Raw genomic sequence first — 26,058 nt, forward strand, 5'->3', positions numbered from 1 at the left:
TCTGCCAGTGTGTCATGACAACAGCCATAGGCTACATGCAAATGATTGTGGGTGTTTCAGTCAAACATTATTGGGGGGAGGGGTTGGACTTAGCCCACAAGTCAGTTTGCCAAAATCAGTCCTACAGGGAAACTTAATCATATTCCACTCTACAGCTTCTTACTGACATAAACATGCTTGAGATCTACTAATACTCGTATTAAAAAGTACACAGCAGGAGAATTACTAGTTTTCCTGCTCAGGGCCAGCTATTTCCCTATGTCTTCCAATCAATTTTTCATTTTTACATAGTATATTACCATCTTTCTTTTTTTATTGGTGCAATATAATTGTGCATAATAGTGGGATTCATTATGATATATTCATATGTGCACATAACTTGATCAATCTCCTTTCCCCAGTACTGTGTTCTTCTCTTGACCTGCTTGCTTTACTCTGTTTGTCTTTGATATAACATAAACTCGGCTAAATCACTTTGAGACACACCATTCTGAGTTAAAAAAGGTGTTGTGGTGTTTAATTTCAAGACATGTGCTATGATACCTATTTTCTTGGTGTTCTGCAAAGAAGATATTTCCAAGTTTACCATTGGCTCAGCATGACTTTAAAGGACTTTAAAGGCTGATTACTTCATATCACAGCCAGCTAGTTCTGTTCTAAAACTAGCTTTGTTCTAAAAGCCTTCCCCTAAAATAAAAGTACTAATTGCTCTTGCCACCCTGTGTCCTGAATCTCTTTTCTCATCCACGCTCTCTCCAGCAGGCTGCCTCACTACAAATGCCACCCACACCCAGGCTCCAGTGCCCGTCGCCCTCTTCTTTGTACGAAGGGTTCTAGCACCGTACTATTTGTCTTATGCAGCTGTAAGAGGACTCCAGAATTGACCCTTGCCCTCGGCTAAAGATTAAAGGCTGTGACAGGGAGCTTGGGGAAGGTCATGTGGAACTTTGAGGCAGGACTTGGGACAGTAAGATGCTAGTATACAGGGGATGCTCTTTGAACAAAACTATCTCATCTACATAGGTGGTGTTGACTATATCGCTTCAGCAAGTCTCATTCCATTGCTACTTCCTATCTTTCACTTTTCTCTCTAGTATCATGATTCTATCAACTCTTCAAATCTGACTAATTTCCTCGTCATCATTTCCCTTCTTAACTACTTTAGATTTGGCAGTCCATCATTATAATCATGTTCTCTAGCAGGCATGTTTAAGAAACTTCCCTTTCTCTCTATTGTACCATAAGACAAACCCCCATCAATTAGATGTAACAAAATCTAACTTCCTGTTCTTTTCTTGCCTGAACCAAGCAGGTGAATGTGGCTGTGAAGAAACAATTATACAGGTTAGTTTTATTTTAATATATATCTCAAATGGATCTTTGAGCAAACCTATATCACTTCTTTTTCTTGGACGAATATTTCAAACTTTTCTCACTCAGCTGGTGACTTCTTAGATAAGAGAATATCTACATGTTCTCATCACAAAATTTATGAACTGACTGCATCTGGCGCTACATACTCTGCTTTCCTTCCTTTCACAGATAAATTATCCATCTTCTCATCTAAAGCCAGTTTTGCAATGGACTCCATCCCTTCTTGCTTTCCTTAAGGTCTATGCTCTGTAAATTTGCTCCCTCTATTGACTTATTCCTATCAGCCTGAAACATGCTATAACTTCCTTCAGCCTGCACCCCATTCCAGCTACCACCCTTGAAAGAGATGTCCATTCTCTTAAAGTTCACATCCTTTCTTCACAGTCTCTCAACCCCACTCCACCCAGACGTCATTCACCTTACTCTTCCATTGAGGTCACTGGTAATTTCCACTTTACTAAATCCAGTGGTCAAGTCTCAGTCCTTCTGTAGTTAGTGTAGCAATAGCCTTTGGCAGTCCACCTTGAGATTTCTTTCACTTGGCTTGCTGGACACTCCTTGCAGTTTTCCTCACACCTCATGGGTCACTTTTACCCAATTTCCCTTGCCAAATCATCTTCCTAATCTCACCTATAAACACCAGGGCCCTAGGACAGTTTCTGATCCCTAAGGAATACATTGCCTAGGAGAACTCTTCCAGTCATATGGTTTTAAGACCCTCCATGCAATCATGACTGCAAACTTGTCTTGGGACTAGATCTATCCATCCAGACTCAATGTTGAGCTGTCTTCTTGTCATTCTGGTTAGATGTTTAACTGGATTAACAGGTCCAAAGTCAAACTCTTGACTTTCTCATCTAATTCAAATGGTACCTTCACCTTTCTAATTGCTCAAGACAAAAACCTTGGAATGATCCTTGGTACTTTTTCCCCTCTTATGTCATACATCAAATTTGTCCTCAAATCTTAATGGTTTTGCTTTGGGACTATGTCTAGAATCTGGTTACCTCCATTGCTCCCAACCTCATCTAAGCTACTATAACCTCTTGCCAGTTTATTTTAGTAACTTTATAACTACTCTTCCTGGGTCCTCATGTGTCCGCCCTATAGTTTCTCCTCCCTTGCACACCCAAAATGTTCTTTTAAAAATAATAATTAGTGATGAATTTCTTGTGCAATTAGATAGTGGTGATGGGTCTACAGCTCCGTGAATATATTAAAACTCACAGAATTGCACATTTGGAAAGGGTGAATGTTGTGATATGTGAATTGTATCTCAAGAAAAAAATGAAGTCAAATGTCTGTCTAGAACCTGCCTACTCTTTTTAAAAAACCGAATCCAAGATATCTTAAAATAAGATCAGTTCATCTCTGCCCTTTGATCTTGGCTTTCACTGCAGCCTTACCTGGAATTGGCCGCTTTAGATCTCCTCTGCCTCAAAGTCTGGTCTTCCAACAAAAACTTTTTGAAATGATGCCTTCTCCCTTTGTTCCCTTTGTCAGTATTTCTAGCACTATCTATTCAGTACTTAAGCCAAAACTCCCTACCCAGTGTTCTCGATTCCTCTTCCCTCCATGTTCAATAAGTAGGCACATTTGACCAACCCTCCATCCTATCTACTGCCACCATTCCAGCCCAAATCACCATTATCTTCTGTCCTTTAGTCAATCAGACTTTATAGTTTGATAAACACAATGTCCTTTCCTTGGGCAAAACCTTTATGATTCTCCACTGTACCCATCCCAAAGACAAAACAAGGTAACCTACATTATCGGGAACTGTCTCGCCTGCTTCTCCGGGCTCATCTTTCTGCCACTGTGTTCCACATTCTAGGTAGACTTTCTGAACACACCATGTCTTGGACATTATTACTCTAAGAACAGGCTTTTTCTGATGAGGTCATGGCAGTCATCAGGGTCACCTCTTCACCTTTCTCACCTGGCAAGTCCCCTGTTCCGTGCTCCCAGGGACTCAGTACCATCCCTTGTGTAAGTGCATTCTCCCTCCCTTGTTCACCACCCGCTTCACCAGATGGTCACCCCATGACAGCAGGCTTGTTTTGCTCACTCTGTCTCCAGCATCCATTCCATGTTTTCTGTCTATGTGGATTAATTCTAGCCTGTGTGTACTCTTAAATCCTATGGCACTTACATCCTATAGCATTTTATCAAAATACTATGTACTGCCTTTCATTCTTCTGCATTGTAAACCTTTCCAAAGGCTGACTTCAGAGGGGGTGCTGTATGTACCCAAGTATACCTATGCATGGATGGTGTTCTGTACCTGGTAAGTCTCGATGGGGCGGTTTTCCATGTTGAGATCCCAGACTTTCACAGTCAGATAGTCCCTGGTCATGATATACCTCCCACTGTGGCTGAACTTGACATCCGAAATTGAAGAGATAATTTCAGAGAAAAATGATCTGTTGCTTGGATCCTCTGGTTCTTCAAAAACTGCAAAACAAAGCAAACACAATGAATTTACTTCATCCTTATCAATGAGCTCTAATATATCTGGGCCAACCAGAAAGTTACCAGTTAAGAGTATAAAACACATAGGCTGGTGTCTGCAGAGCACAAGTTGCTAGCAGGGAACTGTCAGCTCCCTGGTAGCAGAAAAAGCTGTGGTTGGTTTCTGTTTTCTCATGGAAGGATTGGCATGGGACCTGTCTCTGGCACAGATCTGGCATTGACTATTCTCAAGTCTAGATTGACATATCTGACTCTTTCACATTTCTCTTAGTCTCTGGGTGTCACTCTGTATACCCAAACCTGGAATCATCTTAGATGCTTAAACATGTGTTAACAGCTTTACTGAGATGAAATTCACATACCATAAAATAAATGCATTTAAAGTATACAGTTCAGTGGGATTTTTGGTTTTGAGATGGAGTCTTGCTGTGTTGTCCATGCTGGTATCAAATTCCTGGGCTCAAGTAATCCTCCCGAGAGGCTGGGATTACAGGTGTGCACCACCATGCCTGGCTAATTCAGTGGGTTTTAGTATCACCACATATTAATGTAACCATCACTACAGTCTGAATTTAGAAAGTTTTCATCATCCCTGATGTCCCCAAATTACCCTCCATATCCATTACCAATTACTCCACATTCCCCAGTCTCATAGCCCTAGGCAAACACGAACTTACTTTGTAGTTCTTACTCTAAAAATTCCACATAAATAGGATCATAGAATATGTGGTCATTTGTGCCTGGCTTTTTTCACTCCTCAGTTTCAAGGTTTATCCATGTCATAGCATTTATCTGTACTTCATTCTTTTATGGCAGTATTTTGTTGCTTGGATCTACCATATTTTATTCATTCATCAGTTGACAAACATTTGGGTTGTTTCCACTTTTTAGCTGGTCTGAATAATGCTCAGACCATTGGATGAATGCATGTACATATTTTTGTTTGAACATACTTTCCCTTGGATCATGGAGTTTAATGTGGGGATTTGCTGCCCAATTACCTTGGATCCAAGGTCAGATAGCCATTTACTTGTGTAACCTTGGGCAAGGTACATCTCTGAGCATACTTCTATGTAAATTGTGGCTATGCTGTCTTTTGTATGTACTATTTGTTCTGATTTCCAGGATCTTGTTTTTCTTACAATCTTCAGGTGCTTTCTGTTTACAGGATAATGGGCATGGCTCTCTTATGGTGCGTAAGCCCCTCCCAAACTGTGCCATTTTTTTTTTTCTAAAACTTGGATTGAGACTGGCTGTACAGATGTATCTTGACATTTCTATGCATTGCCTGATTATTTCATTGATCCAAGTTCTATTTGATTTATATACCTAGTCTACTGCATAGATTTTACCCTAAATGATCCTTTTTTTTTTTTTTTCTTGAAGCCCTATCATACTTGATCTGGTCATTTATTTAGTATTTGCTCCTATTCTCTCTTATGATGAAATCATCATGTTTCATATTATTTAACAATCCATGAATTTGTTTTCATCTCTTTACTGGGATGTGAGATTCTTTTTTAAAATTTATTTTTACAGACTGCATTTTGATTCATTGTACACAAATGGGGTACAACTTTTCATTTCTATGGTTGTACATGATGCGGATTCATACCATTGGTGTAATCATACATGTACATACGGTAATGATGTCTGTCTCATTCCACCATCTTTCATATTCCCAGATATGAGACTCTTGAAGGCAGGATTTTGATTTCATTTATCTTTATACACAGAGTCTTACACATAATGTTCAATAAACATTTGTTGCTTGATTGGAACCAAACCAAATTAATTAATGAAATCTTTGTCATCTGGGTACTTAGCATGTATCAGGGTTTAAACATATGCATTTGCTGATATTCAATTATTTTTGACCTACAAAGTGGCCCTTGCATATGGTTCAACTTAATAAGGGTTTATAACACAATTTTATGCTGAACCAAACACTGGCCGGCGGGTTGCTGAGTTAACTTGGCCTCTAAGGCTTCCTCTTTCCTGCCTGCTCAGTACAACTTTCATAGTCAGGCATCAATTTCTTGAAGAAAGTCCAAGTATAGAAGTTCCCTTTCAAGTCTTGCTGTTAATTTTCACAGAACCTTTAAGAGAACAAAGCAACAAACCTAATAATCGAAATTGAACTTGAGAATTAAATATAAAACAAAACACCACTGAAATAGAAAAGCAGGGCTTATTAGAGTCTCTGACCCAGTATCTCCATCAGTGCCCTTATCTCTTGGGCTTTTTAGTCAAGGATAAGTGAAGGCCCCTGGTTTCTGATTGCTTTCTCATTCTCAACTATAAGGATAGAATTTTTACCTTAGCAATCTCATCAGTAAGTGCAGACTTAATACTCCAAGTAAGACATTGGGGAAAGAAGTAGAAGCCCCTGAGGCTTGGTCACTTCCACCTGAGGCACCTACAGAGACAGCCTGAGGCAGGAGTAAGGCTTAGCACTGATCATGCTCAACAATCAGTTCCAGCTCCTGCCATTTACTGGCTGTGGGCATTGACCCCCTTAGTTTCAGTTTTTCCAGCTGCAAAATGGAAGACTGACATTATTTGGATGCATGCTTGGTGCACAGCAGGCTCTTAATAAATGCCAGTCACTACTTTTTATCATGAACATGTACAGCTAGAGTTGGCCAATCAGAGACCATTCTTCAAGACTTCTGAGAATTTGGGACTGAGGAGTACAGAGCCTGGGGATTATTCAAAAGATGTAAAGAATATTTACAAGAGATCCTTACAGTGTTTTTAAGTTCAAATTTACTTTTAAATTGACAAAATTATATAAACATGTAAAAATGTGTATATATGTGTGTATAAAATTTGAGATACAGATATCTGTGTATATATAATTTATCTATATCTATATATATCTATAGATATATAATCTCTTCAATTTTCTACCTAAGAATCTGTTTTCCAAATACCTGGCACATCGGGAGGGACAGTATAGCAACATTGTGAAGCCTGAAAATGATACCCCACAGGATGGCGGTGAAATGGAAGGAGATGACTCTGGCCAACCCACCACTAACTGTCGAGTGCTGCTTGATATTAGCAGCGGGCAGCAATCGGGTAACATCCCTGCACAGTGCTTTGCGGTTCATGACATGCTTACACATACTCGAGTCTTAAAGTCAACTCCATGTGTTCACTCAGCAGCAGCATTTCCGTGTTAGTAATTACTGTTAATGGGAAGCTTATAGTATTCAAGGTCCCATGATTTGCACATTTTATTTCAATCCTTGCAACAGCCTCTGAAGTGGGTACAATGAAGGGGCAGAGGTTTCATAACTTGTCCAGGGACATACAGCTAGATTGAGGAAGAGCTGCATTTTGAACTCAGGTCTGACTGACTTCAAAGTCTTTGTTCTTAATCATGTCATTGGTCCCGTACCAGGTGTAAGACCATGCTGAGGGTTCATTTACCACTTAGGGTGTTGCTTGCACAACACAGTATGTCAAGAATGTACAATTAAAATATTTGTGGGATGAACAGACTCTATAAATATGATAATGAACTGCACAGATCTGGTCCTACCCTTAGGGATGCTCAAGGGACAGGAGGAGAAAAATGTAAAAAAAACCACCCAAATTTAGCTACAGTTAGAAATAAGTGAAATTTGTGTTCCCAGAAGGGAATAAAGGTACTGGGGAGTCATCTGGTGGAGTGTAAATGGAACATCTGTGTGTGTTCCATGAAATTTACTTCTCATGTCCACTCCAAGGCCTGAGGTTCTGGAAATTTGCTGAACATGTGGTACAACGGTATCTGGTGGTTGAGTGATAGAACTTGCGACAAACCAGTAGGCACTGCTGAAGGTCCTTGGTATTAGAGATCTTGTTGCCCTATAGCATTTCCAACTGGCTTCCAGAAAATAAAGACATGTAAGAAGAAAGGAATTTTGGGGGAGAAGGGACAAACTTTTGCTTTGTTTGTGAGGAAGTTGTCCTGATGAGAACCTGATAGTTCAGATCTAGTCAGTGCCAATAGGTCAGATCCTCCAATAGGGAGGACGGATCTGAGAGATGATAATTACAGTAACAACGACAGCTGCTACCATTTCCTGCATTAAGTTTTGCCTCTGCCCAACTGCCTGTTGTTACATTAACCAGGCCTTGCCTGGCCCCATTGATGTTGCCTCTCTACTGGAACAGTCAAGTCAAACTGGAATCCCTCGGGCATTCCCATTTCCATGCCTCTGCTCTGCTGCACCTCTTCCCATGCCCTTCCTGGGATACTGAAAAGAACATCAGACTGAGTCAGGGATGCCAATTCAGGATGGGCACAAATCAGCTGACTCTTAACACCTACCACCTATTGAGCTCTCATGTGGTGAATGGTATCAATTCATTCAACACTGGTAGGTATTATTTCTCTTTTCTTTAAATTGGTCAAATCAGTCAACTCAGCTGGTAGGAACAGAGCCAGGATTTGAACTTCATCTGCTTCCAACTTTTATATTCTTATCCTCCATCCTACTGTCTCTCACTTGAGTCACTGTGGGCCACTGTCAACTCTCTGGTCTGTTTCCTTTCCTGTAAAATGAAAGTCAGGGTGGTCTGCCACATCCTTCCAGGCTCTTAGGTAACAAAAATCTACGAAATTCCAGTGGTCTTCCCTTTCCCTCACCCAAGTCCCATTATTCTAGGGTAACTTTTCCAAAGTGACTTCAGCAGAGTGCTCCACCCATGACGTGCCAGGTATTCCAGATTCCAAGGTCAAATGTTCTTGGGAAAATCCTGTCAAGTTCTGGGATGGACAATAGAGTTGGCCCAGTACTGGGGGCAGCATAGGATTTTAAGCAACACACTTTGCCAGCCCACCCCACCTCATCTGTCCAGTTTTAGCAACCAAACATGTCTGCAGATATTGCCAAATGTCCCCTGGAGGGAATGACTGCCCCTAACTGAGAACCATTGCTTTGATTCTATTTCAAAACCTTATTTGATCATCTCTCTCTGTTGGTTTGGCAAATCACTTGCACAGGGTTCCTCAAAATATACTTTGGATTACTGCTATAGTCAAAAGCACCTGCTATTTCCTTTGAAATCCTACAGGCTGTCTTCTGTGCCTTGTGTGGAGAGTGTTTTGTGTTTGAACACATATTGATGTAAATACACCTCTGTGGAGCTCTATGTATCGTGCGTGAGCCCCTGAGAAGGCTCAGGTGACTGGATAAATGAATAAGGTCCCAGAATCTGGAGAAAGTCTTAAATTAACAAATAAGACAGAAGAGTTAAGAAGAAACCGGGTGAGTTGAGAGAAACCTAAAGCTAAAACTATATTTATTCCAGATGGGACAAAAGCAGAAAGGAAGCATGTGGTGGGCTGCCTGGGGCTCTGGGGGCAGAAGAGACCCTAGTATTCACAGGTACAGGCCATTCCTGGTGCAGCTCCTTCTCTGGACCTCACACTGGACACTGCACAGGGACTATGCTCATGTTGTGTGGTCAGATGGGGACCAAGTCCCTACAGCTGATGCTGATGTCTTCCTCACCTTAGTTCTACTTGCTGTGGTGAGAAGGGTGCAGGTGGTCCCCAGCTCAGTATTCCGGGTTAACTCGCAGCCCTTTGCTTATAAGCTACAAGGCCTTGAACAAGTAGCTTGACTCCTCCTGAACTCCATTTTTCTGATCTGTAAAATGGAGATAATAGTAGCACCTGCTTTCCAGGGTAGATGAGGACAGAGGGGAACTTTCCCTTTTGCAGCACTTAGCAAGATGTGTGTGCCCCAAACAATAGGGATGCTGCAGGGACACAGAAGCATGCTGCTGGAGGCAGGCTTGGTGGGCAAACAGTCCAAAAGCCTACAGTGTTTTTCCAGATGGGGCAGATAAGAGTTCTCAGTCATGGTATTGATTTCTAGGTCTGCTGTCTGGGTCTTTAACACAGACATGATAGGCTGTCTCTGGGCTATCACTTGAGCTACACCCTCCTGAGCATACGTGGCTCTCATTTCAATGCCACCACACCTTGGTTTTGGTGACTTGGGCAGATGGGAGGAAAAGAAAAGAAAGAGGCCACAGGGATGTGAAGGTCTGTTCAGAGAAAAAAAGAAGCAAACTCAGAATCGTGTGTAGGATCATAAAGTGCTCACTTCTGCTGACGTCTCTTCTATGGACAAGCACAGCTGGCATGTGTTTCCGTTTGGAGAGATGGCTGACAATTTCCCCATAATGGGGACAGAACTGGCAATTTTCCTGCAGTGTGAGGCAGATGGCAATTTTCCTTCAGAGATATGCAGGCAACAGTTTTGCCCCTGGAGAGAAAAGGCTTGCCGATTGAGATGCAGCCAGTAATTTTTACTATACAGAAGACACAGCCAATAATTTCACCCAATGAGAGAAACGGCCAACAATTTTCCCACGGAGGGTAAGGACTCCCTGGACTGACGATGCTGGCCTTTGTCCAGCTGATGCCAGGGAGAGGAGTTTCATATTTAATTAGTGGCTACTATACTCCTATGGGCGTAATGACAGAGTCTCCAGACATGGGCTGGAGACTGGGAATTGAGATCATAGTAAGACTCAAAGAGGGGGTTCTGAATTGGGAAACAATGAGGCCCATTGCTTAACCCTGGCAATTTGCCTTTCATCTATCCTTCCTTAATTCCACAAACATCTGCTTGACCGTGAACATCATGTCAACATGCCACCTAGTCTAGTAGAAGATGAGAAGCGATTCTGGAAGATAGTACCTAGGTTCTCTCTCTCTCTCTCTCTCTCTCTCTCTCTCTCTCTCTCTATATATATATATATATATATATATATATATATATATATATATACACACATACATACATACATATGTATATATACACACACATACACACACACACATTTATATAATTTTTTTTAGTTGCAGGCAGATACCATACCTTTATTTCATTTTTATGTGTGCTGAGAATTGAACCCAGGGCCTCACGCATGCTAGGTGAATGCTCTCCACCACTGAGCCACAACTTTTATACAACTGGTGTAAAAAGACTTCTGCATGTATTATTCTTTCTTTGCAAGTATGTCTTTTAATAACCAAAGTTAAAAAATGAGTCAAAAATCTTTTTTTTTTTTTTCCCACAGTGGGAAAAAAAAGACTGAAATTTCTCAGGGCTGGGGAGATGTGACAAGACAAGGGACAGGTGTGGTCAGGAGCCACTTAATAAGAGACCAAGCCTTAAATGGTTAACACCAGACAGATCACAGGTTAGCGAATACTGTAGGTTTTGAGGGAGGGTTATTTGGTCTCTGCTGTGATAGTTTGACTCTCAGTAGCATGAAAGCATCACAGACAATACAGAAGCAGATGAACACTAAGGTTCAGTTCATGGACACCAAAATTTGTTTTGTACCAATTTTTTTACATGCCAAGAAAGAGGACTCTTTTTTTTTCTGACCCCTTAGAAATGTAAAAAAATGTCAATTAGAGCTGTATAAAATGGTTTGTGAGCCAGGTTTGGCTGTAGGTCAGAGTTCACTGACCCCTGATGACCTGGAGGTGGGAGGGGGGCATCCTCTAAGAGGTAGGGGAGTCACATGTATAAATGCTTGAGGTGATAAATGCATTTTTTTGATGGACAGTGGGAGTCTAAGATATCATGTAGAACGGCTGGACAATGGGGTCACTGGTCAGTAAACTGCAAACTGCTTTCCTAAGTACATCTTTCAGGATGATGCAGGAGAAGTTAATGGACTTAGGTGTCAGACATTTTGGGACTAGGACCTGTGCTGTAATATGTAAGGAATAGAGTGTCTGTCAGTTTTACTTACCCCCTAAACATTTATTATTATTATTATTATTATTATTATTATTATTATTGGTATTGGGGATGGTATTGTGTGCTTTACCACTGAGCCACATCCATAGTCCTTTTAATCTTTTATTTTGAGACAAGGCCTCATTAAGTTGCTGAGGCTGGCCTTGAACTTGCAATCCCCCTGTCTCAGCGTCCTGGGTTGCTGGGATTATGTGTGTGTGTGTCACTGTGCCTGGCCAGTTTCATTATCTTTAAAATAGACATCAATACTTACTCACTTTGCATGTTTACAAGAGATAAAAGCAAATAAGACACCTTGCACAGAGCCTGGCCTGTGATCGGAAGTCAGTAAGCACTAGTGTCCTGCAGTGTTGACCAGCAGACACTGAGCACTGGTGGGCGTAAGGCACTTTGACGGGTGCAGGGGTTTTAAGTGAGAAAGGTCCCTATGCTCCTTCAGAGAAAGGGCCTTCTCATTTATCATGGCTGGAGGATTCTTTCAACTTGCCTAGGAAGAAAACTTGCTCCTTTCCCCTAGGACAGGTGGAAAAATGTCACCCCACTCCTCAGGAAGTCTACACCCTAATCCCCACGGTTTGGGAATATGCTGCCTGACAAGGAGGAATAAAGGTTGCTAATCAATTGAGTTTAGGAGGAGATGATGCTAGATATGTGGCACCCAGATTGTGACAAAGGTCCTTATAACTGGAAGAGGGACCCAAAAAGAGAATCACATGACTGGTCATTGCTGGTTCTGGAGCTGGAAGTGGGCCATGAGCCCGGGGATGCAGGCAGCTTCTAGAAGCTGGGAAAGGTAAGAAAACATCCTCCCCCAGAACTTATAAAAAGGAACACAGTCCTGGGGACATCCTAGCTTTGGCCCAGTGAGATTTATGTTAGGCTTCTCAATTCCAGAAACTATAGGATTAAAAAAAAGATTGTGTTTCTAAGTCACTGAGCTCAGTAAGTCTGTGGTGGTTTGTCCTCCTCCCCATATGGTCAACAAAGGGAGGGGACAGAGTTTATGAGCTCTCCCTCAACTCTGCAAAGCTGCTTTTATTTTCCTGGGTTCCTGTGCCAGCTCCCTGTCTGTGGGTACCTGAAGTGTCCACTTGGTTTCAGCAGCTGTCTGTCCACAGCTGGCCAGGGAAAGCAGGTCAGAGTGGCTGCTTCTGGGCGTGGGCTTCCAAGAGAGCTGGTGAGCCTCCCAGAGCAGCCGCCCTCTCCTCTAATTCCTGGTGCTGCTGCTGCCCACAGCTGCAGAGCAAGCCCACCCACTCTGAGGTAATGACGCATGGTAGAACTCAATCCCTACCACCCCGCCAGGTGCTGGGTGAACTGCACCGCCACTCCCCTCACCAGCAGCCAACATTCCCACTCCCTGGGCCTGGCATTCAGGGCCCTTCCCACCAGGCCCTGGGTCAAATCCCTGCCCACTTCTCTCCTTTTCCAGCACTGCACTGTGGTCTGCCTGGCCTGCTCACCCTTGGCTGCAGGGTTGGAGGACCCTGCTCCAGGACCAGGCAGGTAGCCAAACAGGTAAAGCATGCCTAGGTAACAACAGGGCGGGACTGAGGCAAAGCAGTGTATCCACTCCCGTACAGGTGGCAGTTGCCACTTGGCTCCAGCATAGCCACCTTGTCTGTGTAAAATCTAAATTTTTTCTGAAAAATCCTGATGTGTCAATGTTAACATGTGACTTGCAGTTGAGTGTGTGAGCAAGTGTAAGTCATCTGTAAGCCATGTGAGCCAGAGTTTGAGATCCCTGGTTTAGTTCCTGTGGTAATGCTGGGTGCCTGTGGGGCATTTCCACCTGCCACAACCAACCCACGCTCACTCCCTACCCATCCCTGCTCTGTTGCTATCCTGTCCAACATATAAGGCTTGCCACCTCTTCCAGGAAGACTTCCTGAACTGTCTCAGTCCTCTGTATCCTTTCTCCCCTCTTGCAGGTAAATTTGCCACCCTCCGGACTTCCTGTTATTAAAAGAAACCTATTTGTTCTAGCGTCACAAGGAGCCAAGAAATTCCAATCCACAAAAAAGGTCTCACAGAAAACATCCATCACTTGCCAGGTACTGTTCAGAGTTAAGAATTCTCTCCATTTTATGGCTGAGGAAATAGGCTTGGAGAGACTAGGACCCAAAGGCTCACAGTCCCTGAGTGCACACACATGGAAAAGCTCATCATCTCAGAGGTTAGAACTTTCTCACAAAGGAGCCTCAGCTCGGACCTCTGATCTGAAGAGTGGGATGCAAGAATCTGTGTTTGGCTTCCTGTTGACCTGTCAATCTAAAGGCAGAATTTGGGCTAACATCCACAGACAAGTTCATTAATTGTGGGCCTGTTTGCCCTCCTTTGGTGAGGAATAATCATTTATTAGCCAAGAGGGGCTGATGCCTTTTTGAGAACTGTCATTCTGGTAGGATATTGATTGAAGACAGTCTCTGAGAACATGCTCTCTGGTTGTGATACAGGGAGGCACCTCCAGTTCAGGCAAGATGAACTGCAGTGGGCGTCGCAACAGGAGCCTAATGAAGGACAGGGAGGCTCCAGCTTTACAAGAGCTCATACTGGATCTCTGACTTCATCATGTCCTCTCCCTTGTATGTGTGAGTGGTACAGGTATCTGTGCTCTCACGCCTTCATGCATCCCTGTTGCCGGTGGGCTCCAGGAACATGATGGCAGTGGCTCATTCCACCCCTCACAGTCAGACTCAGGGGTTCCTGCCTTCCTCCCTCTCACTGCCTCTCATCATTTGTTCCCAACAGGAAGCTTAGTGCAGCTGCTCCAAGAGAAACCCCAGCTCCCTGGGGAGCTTCGGCCCAGGTGGAAGAACCCACGAGCAAGTGGCCGTTATTAGGGGTGATTGCTGGGAAGCTGGTTGCCATGGCACCGCAGAGGCTAGGGCCACATGCCCAAGCTGTCCCTGTTTTCCAGGCTGTGTACATAATTACTGCAATAAGAGGCAGCACACGGAGAGGGGAGAGGAGCGGCTCCCTGCTGACGCAATCTTGCAGAGCAAGGTGAGAAGTTCACTCGGAGTAGGACAGTTCATCTTGGCTTGGACTGGTTCTCTGCATGGAGAGGGACCCTGGTGTGAGCTGGGCACTGCAGTGCACCACTTCTCATGGTGCCACAGTGATGCCTCTGTGCTCCCAGCTCTGGTTTTCTACAGGAATACACTGTCCCAGATCCACTGACAGTCAGACCTGTCTTAAACAGTCCTGTGGTGTGCAGGCATGGAGAACTAACCCTGAACATCGTATCACTACAATACTGTGTTGGAATAGTCCCATGTGCCAGGCACTGTGCTAAAACCCTCATGCGGCCATCTGCCCTAGGGCATGGGCTAAGAAGAGGCCCGAGGATGTGAACCGAGCTTTGAAACAGTGCCTGTTTCACACATGACATCATCATCTCCTCTAATAGAAAAGATGAGTCTCTCAACTTGCTGTGGAACAGACATCTCTGAGGTCATGGTCCCAGAAAACTGACCTTGGACAAAGCCAAGCCTTCAACCTCAGGTTTCATTCTCTCTGCTCTCACCAGCCACAGAGTATCAATGAGAGTGGCAATGCCTCTTTGCAGAGTTGACACAGTGCACCAGGAGCAACGTGGAGAATACTCACCAAATCAGTTGACCATCTACTACCTGCTGGCTCTCACTTGCTCTTTTGAGCCCCACATTTCCTCATCTCTAACTCTGAGTTCACAGACTGTTGTGATAATAATAGACTAATAACCACTGAGTGTCTCCTGTGGGCCAGGCATCATTTCACTGAAGCCTCACGACAATCCACCCATGTGGGCTCCTATTGTCCCCATTTCAAAGAGGCAGATGTTTAGGTGAGAGATGTTAAGTGGCAGAAATCAAGTCCAAGTTCCTATTTGGGTTTGTTTGACCCTAGAACCAATGCTTATTCACCATCATGGTGTATGACCTTCTCCATCTGCAAGCCAAGTTTCCAAACCACAGGAACCTCACAGACACCTACCATTGGCCTTCAGGATTTACCCTCACCAACCTCAACAGAGTATCTCAAAGTCACCTATGGGCGGATACTAGTCCAGTAGGATTTGAAATTGTCTAAAAGATAAAATCCTGCCCATCATTTAGGCTCTGCTTGATGGCATCCTTTCTCCTACCACCTTTTGAGATCCTTTCTGGCCAGTTGAGTTGGAAACCATCATTTCCTTCTCAGATCTAAGCTAGGTGCTCAAGTTTTGCTGAAGACATGCAAGTCATGGTACAGAGCCCCTACAATAGGGGCATTACCCTTAAGTAGATTATTATATATAATTCAGCTTCAAACAAAATACTACTGGACTCTATTGTATCAACCATAAAAGTTTCAGAAAATTGTCTAGGAGATAAATTGAGGTAATTCTGAGTTTTTACATGTTTGATTTTCTTGGGAACCGGGAAAAGCATATAGCTGATATTTTCATTTTACATATTTGGCTTAAGAATCACAGCACTATTATATTGAGACAATGGTATGTTTAATATGATGCTAGGTCTCATGTCCTTCATTCCTAGATTTGATATATATGATCTAGTGTCCATGATAAACAGGCACTGTTTCAGGAACTCTGTTACTTAATAACTTCACCAGGGTAAGGACCATGTGCTGGGGTAATATCAGTTTGTAAATCTGTGGCCCTATAATAACACGAATATAGAAGAGTCTTGCTAAACAGAAACTAAACATCGCTGTGCATCTGAACTTCTGGGAATATATAGGAAATGCTGAAGACAAGGACATTTGTCTTGACCATTTAGCTATTTCACACTATGTTCAGCACAAATAATTTTTAGTCAGCATTTTCTCTGACATTAGGAATCTACATTTCACTTTTTTTTTTTTTTTTTTGTACCGGTGAGTGAACCCAGGAGTGCTTAACCATTTTTGTTTTTTATTTTGAGACAGGGTCTTGCTGAGTTGCTTAGGCCTTGCCAAGTTGCTGAGGCTGGCTTTGAATTTGCAATCCTCCTACCTCAGACTCCTGAGCTGCTGGGATTATAGGCATGCACCACTGTGCCCAGCTTCCATTGAATTTAAAATGAATTTAAAATTAGAAACATTTCATGATTTCCCCTCCTCCTGGCCCAGCATGGTAAGGACATCAAGGAAGTCATGGTGAAAGTCTTTCCATCCCATTATATTAGCACAATACCTTGTTATTGACCAACTCCTTCCTTTGTTTGATGCCACAGTCTCCCATTTCCTAAGTGTGATGGTCCTATTTTTCTCATGTAACTCTTCAGCAACAACTTCATTGCATTGCAGGGATTTTCAAATGACATCAAAATTTCAGGATGTACTAGCTGACCCCAGGATTAAGGATGCCCATATGTGGGATAAATCCTATTTAAATCCTTATGTTCAGGTTAAAGATATAAGAGAAGATAAAAGCAAGTGTCATTATGCACTTTGTGGGGATGAGCATCCCCTGCCCTCTGCTGCTTCGGTCTGTGTGTGGTGACCATGGGAGACCAGCAGGTGCTTTGAGTAATTCAACAGATAAAGAGACTTGACTGCTAGGGCTGAAAGCTGCTGGAGTGGACAGCAGATCTTGCAATTCAGTTACCGATGCCACCTACAGAGCTGTCAAAATAGAGTTATGGGAACAGCACAGGGGGCTTGAATTAGCAGATAAACGTGGGTCAATTGCACACACAAGAGATGCCCCTTCCCTTCTCATCTTCAAGTGCCACAGAAGCACTAAGTGAAGGTGGATGTTTTCATTATATAAAGTAAGAAATATAACTAAATCTTTGTCAGTGTTTTAGACAATGAGTCTTGATTTCATCAGCAGCTTAAAAAAAAGTTTTCATAGGATCAATGAAGATAAATGGATGAGAAGGGGCCCTCTCAATGGGAAAGGGCTTCAAGAGCAAAAGTATCAATGTAGTCTTTCTATGCTTTTTTCCTAACATGAATTTTTAAAATTCTTTAGATATACATGACAGAATATATTTTGACATATAATGCATACATGGAGCATAACTTCCCATTCTTGTGGTTGTACATGATGTGGAGTTACACCAGTCATGTATTCATATATGAGCATAGGAAAGTTAAGTCCAATTCATTCTATCTTTCCCATTTCCATCCTCCCTCCCTTCCCCCCACTCCCCCTATCCAATTTGGTGAACCTCCATTCCTACCACCCTGCCCCTGCCCCTCCGCTGCCCATTTTGAGTCAGCATCTGGACACCAGAGAGAACATTTGGCCTTTGGTTTTGGGGGATTGGCTTATTTCACTTAGCATGATAGTCTCCAGTTCCATCCATTTATCAGCAAATGTCATAATTTCATTCTTCTTTATGACTGAGTTATATTCCATTGTGTATATGTATCACATTTTCTTTATCCATTCATCTGTCAAAGGACACCTAGGTTGGGTCCATAGCTTAGCTGTTGTGAATTGAGCTAGTATGAACATGGATGTGGCCACATCACTGTAATATGCTGATTTTAAGTCCTTTGGGTATATTCAAGGAGTAGGATAGTGGGTTCAATGGTGGTTCCATTCCAAGTTTTTAAGGAATCTCCATACTGCTTCCCAGAGTGACTGCACCAATTTGCAGTCCCACCAGCAATTCTCACATGAATTTTAGAGTCCTCAGAATTTGTGAATTTCTTCAAATTGTTCCTTCATCTTTGCCAAATCAAAGTCTCCTTTATCGAGGCATGTGCTCAGGCCCTGACCTGGGAGTCGTCCTTGATTCTTTACCTCACCCTCCACAGTTTTTAAATGGCACTCAAAGCAAAGGCCGTTTGACCCCTCCCACTGTCCCATTGCTAGGGATTTATCATTTTCCCAGCGTCCATTCTTCCTCCTCATGCTTAAACAGGGTGATATGTTTAAGAGTATTGATGGTGCTACTCCTTTCCACAGCCCCCGTTTCCCTTTACTCCTTACCACTGCCTACTCGACTGCTCTGCTTAATACCAGGTCATCTGCAGAGTACAATGTAAATGGCCTGAGGTTGTGCCAGGGATGGCCCTGAACGCAGCTCCTGGTGTGAGCTGGGGCCTTGGCTGCTGCTCCCGCCATGCCTTCTCACAGCCCTAGAGCTGGCTCCTTGGCAGTCCTTTCCTGACCCCCCAAACCATCCAGATTCAGAGTCCAAGCATTTGCAGTCCACTGAAACCTGAAGAGTGTTTGGCAGAATAATGGCTCCCCAAAGACGTTGATATCCTTCCAGGACACACAGAAATTAAGACATGGATGGGATTAGGTTGCTAATGAGCTGATCTTACAATGAGATTATTCTGTACTACCTGGGTGGGCCTCATGTAATCAAAAGGTCCTTAAAAGTAGAACAGGAGGACAATAGAGGGGCAGAGGGCTGGCACAGGAGAAAGACTCATCTTGCTGTTGCTACTTTGAAGATGGAGGGAAGGTCTCTGAGCCAGAGAATGGGGGGAACCCGAAATTGGAAAATCCAATCTCCCTTATAGTCCCCAGAAAGGAGACAGTTTGATTTTAGCCAGTCAGACCCATGACAGACTCTTGGCCCACAGAATTGCAAGATGACAGGTGTGTGTTGTTGTAAGCTACCACTTTTGTGTTAATATGTTACAGCAGTCATAGGAAACTAAAACAGGAAGAGCTGAACTTCCCGATTTTGCCTCTGGCAGGAAGCGATGGGCCATCTTAAGATTTATCCTGCACTGGCTAGAGCCCTCCCTGGGAAAAGTACCTCGTAGGAAGCCCCTTATTTCTGGTTCTCCTGAACCTCAAAATTGGGGTGCTCACTGATGCCTGCGGTGACTGCTTCGTCAGTGATGGCTGGTCATGAACCATGATGTCAGGTGAGTTGGCCTTGAGAGACGTCGCAAGACCACAGCCACCCATAATCCCATGCCAGCCTTGCCCCTTGTGTCTCAGGAACTGCAGTCATGTGTATATGCCAAGTTCAGCCTCCCCTGCATTCCCATCCAAGACCCCAAGTGGAGGAGAGGGCAGGACCCCGGAAGATGTCAACAGCTAATGAATGACACTCGCCTCCAAAATTTACAAGCCTTCTAGTTCCTTAGGAAAAGCTACTCAACTGGAGTCACCAGGATGAATAATTGACAGAACTGGTTAAATTAATCAAAAATGGAAATGAGGATGAAAGAAGGGGGAAGGGATTCTATTTTTGCCCCGGCTTGGGCCTTGCCTGCTCTGCTGTTACTTGCTGCTAAGCTTGAATGGGATGGAGCACCTTCAGACATTAGGGGATGGGGAGAGGGAGAGAGGAGAGAGAGTGTGTGTATGAATTCTCCATAGAGCAAGGGTTGGTTTGGCTTATCTCCAGGGTGGGGGTGTGTGTTTGTGTGTGTTTGTAATGCTGTCATCAGACAATAGCATTTTAATAAAGGGCCTTATCTCTTTAACCTAACCAAGCTCCCCTGCAATAAACACTGTTAATTATGCCCCAGATCGATACTGAACCCCTTTCGGAACCCGTGCCAACCTTCGCAGGCTTTCAGATGCGCTGCAGCTGCAGCCTCAGCTGATGTCTTTGGACACATTCCATTGGAGACCCAAGGAATGAGCCGCAGGTTTATTAAGGGATCTAGTGGCTCACAGAATCAGGGCTTGGCAATTAGATTTGTAGATGAGGGTGAAGACAGAATATATCTCATGTTCTGTGCAAAAGCTGTGTTAATGCTGCAACTGGATGTGGTCAGGCTGGGGAATCCAGCCGGTGGGATCATGAAATGAAGGCCCTGAAATGATCTTTCTAGATGTTTGGAAAAGATTCTGCTCTTTCTCCTGCCAAATACCAGGGAGAGTAATGCATTCTTTTCCTGCAGGCAGACAGATGTGGGTTTGAATCTTGGCTCCTGCACTGTGACCTGGGCCAAGTTTCCTCACCTCTCTCTGCTGTCCTGGGCCCCTACTTTCTTCACACACATCCTATCCCCTAAGCAGCACTACCTCATCCCCATGGCCTTAAGTACCATGACATGCTCTGGACTCCTAAATTGAACTTCCAGCCTAGATTTTTCCCCTAACTTCCAAACTCATATTCCAGTTGTCTACCAGAACTTACTATTTGGATGAATCATGACTGTCTCAATCTGGACACATCCTGAAGAGAACACTGGGTCTTTCTATGCCAAACCTGTTCCTTCCTCATCTCCTTATGTCCCCACTATCTCCTCAGCTGCTCAAGCCCCAAACCTAAGACTGACCTCGGATTCCTTTCTATTGCTTCTCCATTTTCAATCTTCAGAAGGTCCTTGTAACTTACCCTGTAAATCCCAAATCTGCCTGCTCCCACAGCTTTGCTGTCCCCTCCCAGATCACAGTCACTACCATTTCTCCTTCAGACTGTGGAAAGAGCCTCCTAACTGATCTCCCTGCTTCCAGGCTTTCTCTTCCCCACTTTTTTTTTTTTCTAGCACTGGGAACTGAACCCAGGAGTGTTCTGCTTCTGAGTTACACCCTTAGCCCCCTTTTAAATTTTGAGATAGGATCTTGCTAAATTGCCTAGGCTGTCCCCAAATGTGTGACCCTCCTGCCTCGGCCTCCCCAGTTTCTGGGCTTACAGGTGTGCACCACTGTGCCTGGCTCTGCTGTTCCCTTTTTGAGAACCTGCAAGACCACAGACGTGGTAGCCGAGTATGTCTTAATGGGGATACATTCTGAGAAATGCATTGCTAGGTGATTTGTTTGTGAACATCATAGAACGTATTCATATAAACTAAGATGGCCAAGACGTGACTTGGTGGTATATTCTTATGGGCTCACCTCATTCACCAAAATGTCATTAGGTGGTGCATTGAAAATATTCACCTCCCAGCTTTGAGCTGCCCCTGGCTTCCCGTCTCACTTAAAATGAAACCCAGTGCTCTGCCTTGGACCACAGAGCCTCCAGCATTACCTCCCTTGGTGCACTGTCTCCCCACCTGCCTATCCCCACCTGTGGGTCCTTGTTCCATTTGAACACAGGAGGTTGTTCCTGTGTTAGGACCTTCATATTTAGACAGTAGGTAGCTCTCTCTCTCTGAATCCTTCTGATAATTCAGGTCTCAATTCAAAGCCTTTTCCTCTCTCCACCCTGTGAAAACATCTCTAGCCTGGGAACTATTTTCAGGACTACTACCCAATTGTTTAATTTTCTTATATCTTGACTGCCTGAGTGATGTGTACAGGTGAATGCCTTTGTTCTCCCCCTGCCCCCCGAATGTAAGCTCCTTGATCAAGGGCAGGACTCAGGGGGTGGTTCAATAAATCTGAGCTGAGAAAGGGACTCCTGGTGTCCTGAAGAGTTACAGGCCTATCTCACACCCCAGCTTTGTCTCTTGCTCTCTGGTGACAATAAGTGTATCATGCCCCCTCTTAGCAGGTTGGGCTGGTGATAGAGTGTGAACAATCATACTATGTACCTCATAGGGTTGGCGTGGGGATTAAACCACCTCAGGCAGGTGCACTTGGCTTGCTTCCTGCACGTGGTGAAATGTCACTCAAGTTAGCTGCGATGATGGCTGCTGATTTGCTGCTTCTATGATGGTTGCTGTTGCTCCTGGTTCCACTCTCAATTGACATGTGGTAGGGAAGTGAGACGTCATTCCAGCCACAACTCACATCACACTTACGCATCAGGCTTCCAGAGTGTTACTGTGTTTAATCCTGACAAACACTTTATAAGGTAAATACGGCCACTAGTTGTTTTTACACGTGAGTAAGCTGAGGCGCAGAAAGTGACGAACATGTTCGAGATCACTTCTGTGGGCCATAGACACAAGCTGAGAGTAGATACCACTTTGGTTTTCCTCCTCTGCTGTGGTCCAGTCTCTGAATTCACTCACTAGGGTCCTTTAGTTCAGCGGAGGGAAACAAATGAAGGAAAAACGTCCTGGGCGGTGTGTAGAAGGCACATGGCACGAGGATCTCCTTCCTGTGCCTGTGACAGGTGCTACTGGGGTGTGAGGGAGTGCCGACCTTCCCTGAGCTAAAGTACCAGGTGGGGCTCTCCTGGTGTCCACCAACTCACTCCAAATTACAGAAGTCAAGCTACAGCTTTGCAGGGCATCTGGAACACAGATACTGTCCACATTCCACGGCCTCTAACGTCATTCCTCACCTAGCCCCTGCTGTCTTTGTCCACCCCACACTGCATGCAAGGGGCATCTGTACTCTGCACCCTGATTCGACATTTATCATGAGCAACTGCCTCTTGTTCTCATCTTAAACTCTGTCCCCAGGTCCTTGGCAAGGAAGTCTCTTCAAGGTATTCGTTTTTCTATTCCAAGTTCTCTTTGTGTGTTGACCTGCTTCTTGTCTCTTATGTCACTAAAACAAACTCTACTCCTTAAGGACCCTCCCCACTCAAGGGCAACTTCTGAGAAGGGAGCAGACTTCTGCGCTCCTTGCAGAATCTAGTCAATGAAGATCCTCTCTGTTCTGACAAACTTTCAGCACCATGGAAAGCGCCCAGGAGCCTTATCCTGAATCATGCTGCCTTTGGGGATGGTATCGTCCCTGCCCTTTGGTCCTCTGTCTAGTGTTCCCACTGCCCTTAACAAGAGCCACACTCAGTGTGTACTCACTAGAGGCAAGGACTGTGTGACAGCCTGTGTCCACGTCTCTCACCACCCTTAAAACCTGGAGAAAGCATTGGCATCCTGTAGTGAGGGAACCAGGAAGACCCTGCAATCAGCTCCAGGGCCAGAGCGTGTGATTAAGTCCATGTCTGTCTTTCTCTCACAGGTTGGATTGGCCTCACCCCAACTCATGAGTTGAAGTCCTTGCTATCCCCCGTACCTTAGAACACAACCATATTTGGAGATATGGACTTTGAAATGGTAATTAAAAAAACAAGGTCATTATGGTGGGTCCTAATCCAACATGACTGGCGTTCTTACAAGAAAGGCAATTTTTTGCTTCTTGTGCACAAGGTCATGGGTTCAATGGCCCCCAGCACTACCAATAAATAAATAAAAAGGCAAATTTGGACTCAAACATTCAGAGGAAAAATGCTATAAAGATATCAGGAAGAATACAGTCTTTTATAAGCCCAAGAAGAGAGGTGTGGAATGGGTCCTTCTTTTACAGTCTTTAGAAGGAATCAACCCTGCTGACCTTAAGAGCTGGGAGACAATAAAGTTTTGTTTTTTAAGTCACCCAGTCTGTGGCACTTTGTTACAGCAGCTCTGGTAAAACTAATATGCTTACTTTCATCTGTCTTGTGCCATCTACCTGCCTTTTTACCACAGATGTTCTGTGAAGCCGAACTCCACATCAGGCACAGTGCTAAGTGAAGGCTATGAGAGAAAAGCCTTCCTGGCAGAGGAAGGGCCTGTGCAAATGTCCTGAGGCAGGAAAGGGCTAAGTGCAATAAGCACTTGTTGGAGGTGCAATAAGCAGGCCGACGTGCCCAGGCTGTAGAGAATTGAGATGGGAGAGGTGGGCAGGAACCAGATTCATGAGAATTCAAGATATAAGTTTGCTTTCATTTTTTAGGTTGGCTTCGTCACACCTGCCCAGTCTCTTCACCCTGCCACCAACACTCACACTTTGAGAGGGAAAAGCTTGATCCAGACTAGCCTAGGGCCGCTGCCACCAGTACCCTATTGTTTCAGGCATCTCGAACTGCAAACACAGCCCTGTCACTACCGCCAGAAGCAATAGGAAAAAAAAAAAAAAAAAAAAAAAAAAAAGTAGAGGAGGGAGAAAACGAATCATCCCTTCCAACCCCTGCTGAGTGCGCAGAGTGGGGGACATATGGAAATTAATATATGCAGCTCTGATAACACGGTTTTCCTCGGCATTCTGATTAAACGCCGACGGTTATTAAATACCCTCCTCCTCGGGGCTCATCTCCGAAAGCCAATGTTGCTGCTCGTCTTGAACTCTGATGAACTGTCTCAATTCCGCCCGCTCACCTCGGCGGCACCGCGGCCGACGGCAGACTGGTGTTTGAGGAGGATGGAGAAAATCAATATGAAATGTCAGGCGAGAGGTCAGATTGAAGTTGCCTTCCCAGCTGGCAGGAGCTGGGGGCTGCGGCGTTGGCGAAACAAAGGCAGATCTGCAGCAAAGGCGGCCGGCTCTTGGAAGGGTCGGGAAAATGAATTTCGTTTGCTCCTTAATTAGATTAGTAGGCTCGGCTTGCAATTCAGGGCTGTGCTGCTGTGGGGTTGGGGTGTGGAGAGGCAGGGCTTGGCAGAAGCCTGCAGGTCACGGGCTAGTTCTTGGGTCCTCGTGGGGACCCACCCAGGGGCGCTGCATATGGGGCTCAGGCTGGAGGGAGGAGCGGGCCAGGGCCCCTGGGTGTGTCCTGACCAGCCGCCTGCTTCTGCACGCCTGATGGCTCCTCCCGGTTCCTCCCACGTCCTGGTCTTTAGATCTCAGCTCAGCAACTGCTGCCGGCGCGGCCCTCGCCACACTCACTCGGAGCACCACATGCTTCTCTTTCATGCCACTTACTACGGTTGTAATGCCATATTTGCTGGTGATTCTCTAATGGGTCGTTATTTCTCCAGACAGGGTGGCTCATTTTAAGTGTTCATCTGACTGGACCAAACGGTGCCCCATCTTTGGTCAGACACTCAGGGTGTCTCGCTAAGGGTGCTTTGGGTGACTTTAAGTTAACAGAGTGAGTAAAGGAACTGCCCTCCCTAACATGGATGGACCTCAGTCAGCAGAAGGTGGGAATGGAATCGAGAGGCTGATTTCCTGCAATGACCAGGGACGCCTCTGCTGACTGCCCTGGAGCCTGGATACTTCCCCACTGCTTTGGACTTGAACAGAAACTCTGGCTTCTCCTGGGTCTTCAGCCTGATGGTCTGTGGGGTGGAATCCTGAGTCTTCACCTTGCTGACTGTACATCTTAGGACTTGACTGCTTTTGTAAGTGAGCCAATTCCTTATAAATCTCTTTATACACACACACACGTGCATACCTGCCCTGTTTCTCTGGAGAATCTTGACTAATTTAGTAAGCTCTTGGAGAGAGGGCACTCCATCTGTTTTTGCTTGTCACTGTGTCTCCAGAGTCTGATATGGTACCTAGCATTTAGTATGTGCTCAACAAATATTACGTAAGTGAATAATGGGCTTCACGTGTCTGGCAAAAGGGAAGTGGTTCCAGGCACCTCACAAGTGCAGGCCTGGAATGGGGGATCCGGGAGGGATAACTGTGAGAGCTGCTGCTGCCATTTATTAACCCCAGCAGAGGGTGAGGAGCTTACACCCATGATGGCATCTACCTCTTGTGAATAAGCACCCCTATGACGCCATTCTTAGTATTTCTACTTTCACTCGGGGCCCTTGGGGCTCAGAAGGAGGAATACCTTGTCTGAGGTCACACCAACACTACATACCACAGTTGAGCTCTGGTTCCAGAGCATCTGCTGTCAATCATTCTTGTTTATTCCAAAATTTTTCTAAGGTCTCTGTCCTTTTTCCATCTTGAGTTCACCGTTCGTCAAGC

General features: G+C 44.6%; 1 protein-coding gene across 7 annotated transcripts in view; it reads right to left on the reverse strand.

The window, feature by feature from the left end:
• The window catches only part of Ppp2r2b (protein phosphatase 2 regulatory subunit Bbeta), a 433,386-nt gene that overhangs the window by 6,813 nt on the left and 400,515 nt on the right, over positions 1–26,058 (reverse strand). For all 7 annotated transcript variants that reach the window (XM_047555459.1, XM_047555458.1, XM_047555457.1 and 4 more), the window contains one exon: positions 3,659–3,828. In XM_047555459.1, coding sequence (XP_047411415.1) covers positions 3,659–3,828 — 170 coding nt within the window. The remainder of the gene's footprint in view (positions 1–3,658; positions 3,829–26,058) is intronic.

Source organism: Sciurus carolinensis, chromosome 6 (assembly GCF_902686445.1).
Source record: "Sciurus carolinensis chromosome 6, mSciCar1.2, whole genome shotgun sequence".
Lineage (NCBI taxonomy): Eukaryota > Metazoa > Chordata > Mammalia > Rodentia > Sciuridae > Sciurus > Sciurus carolinensis.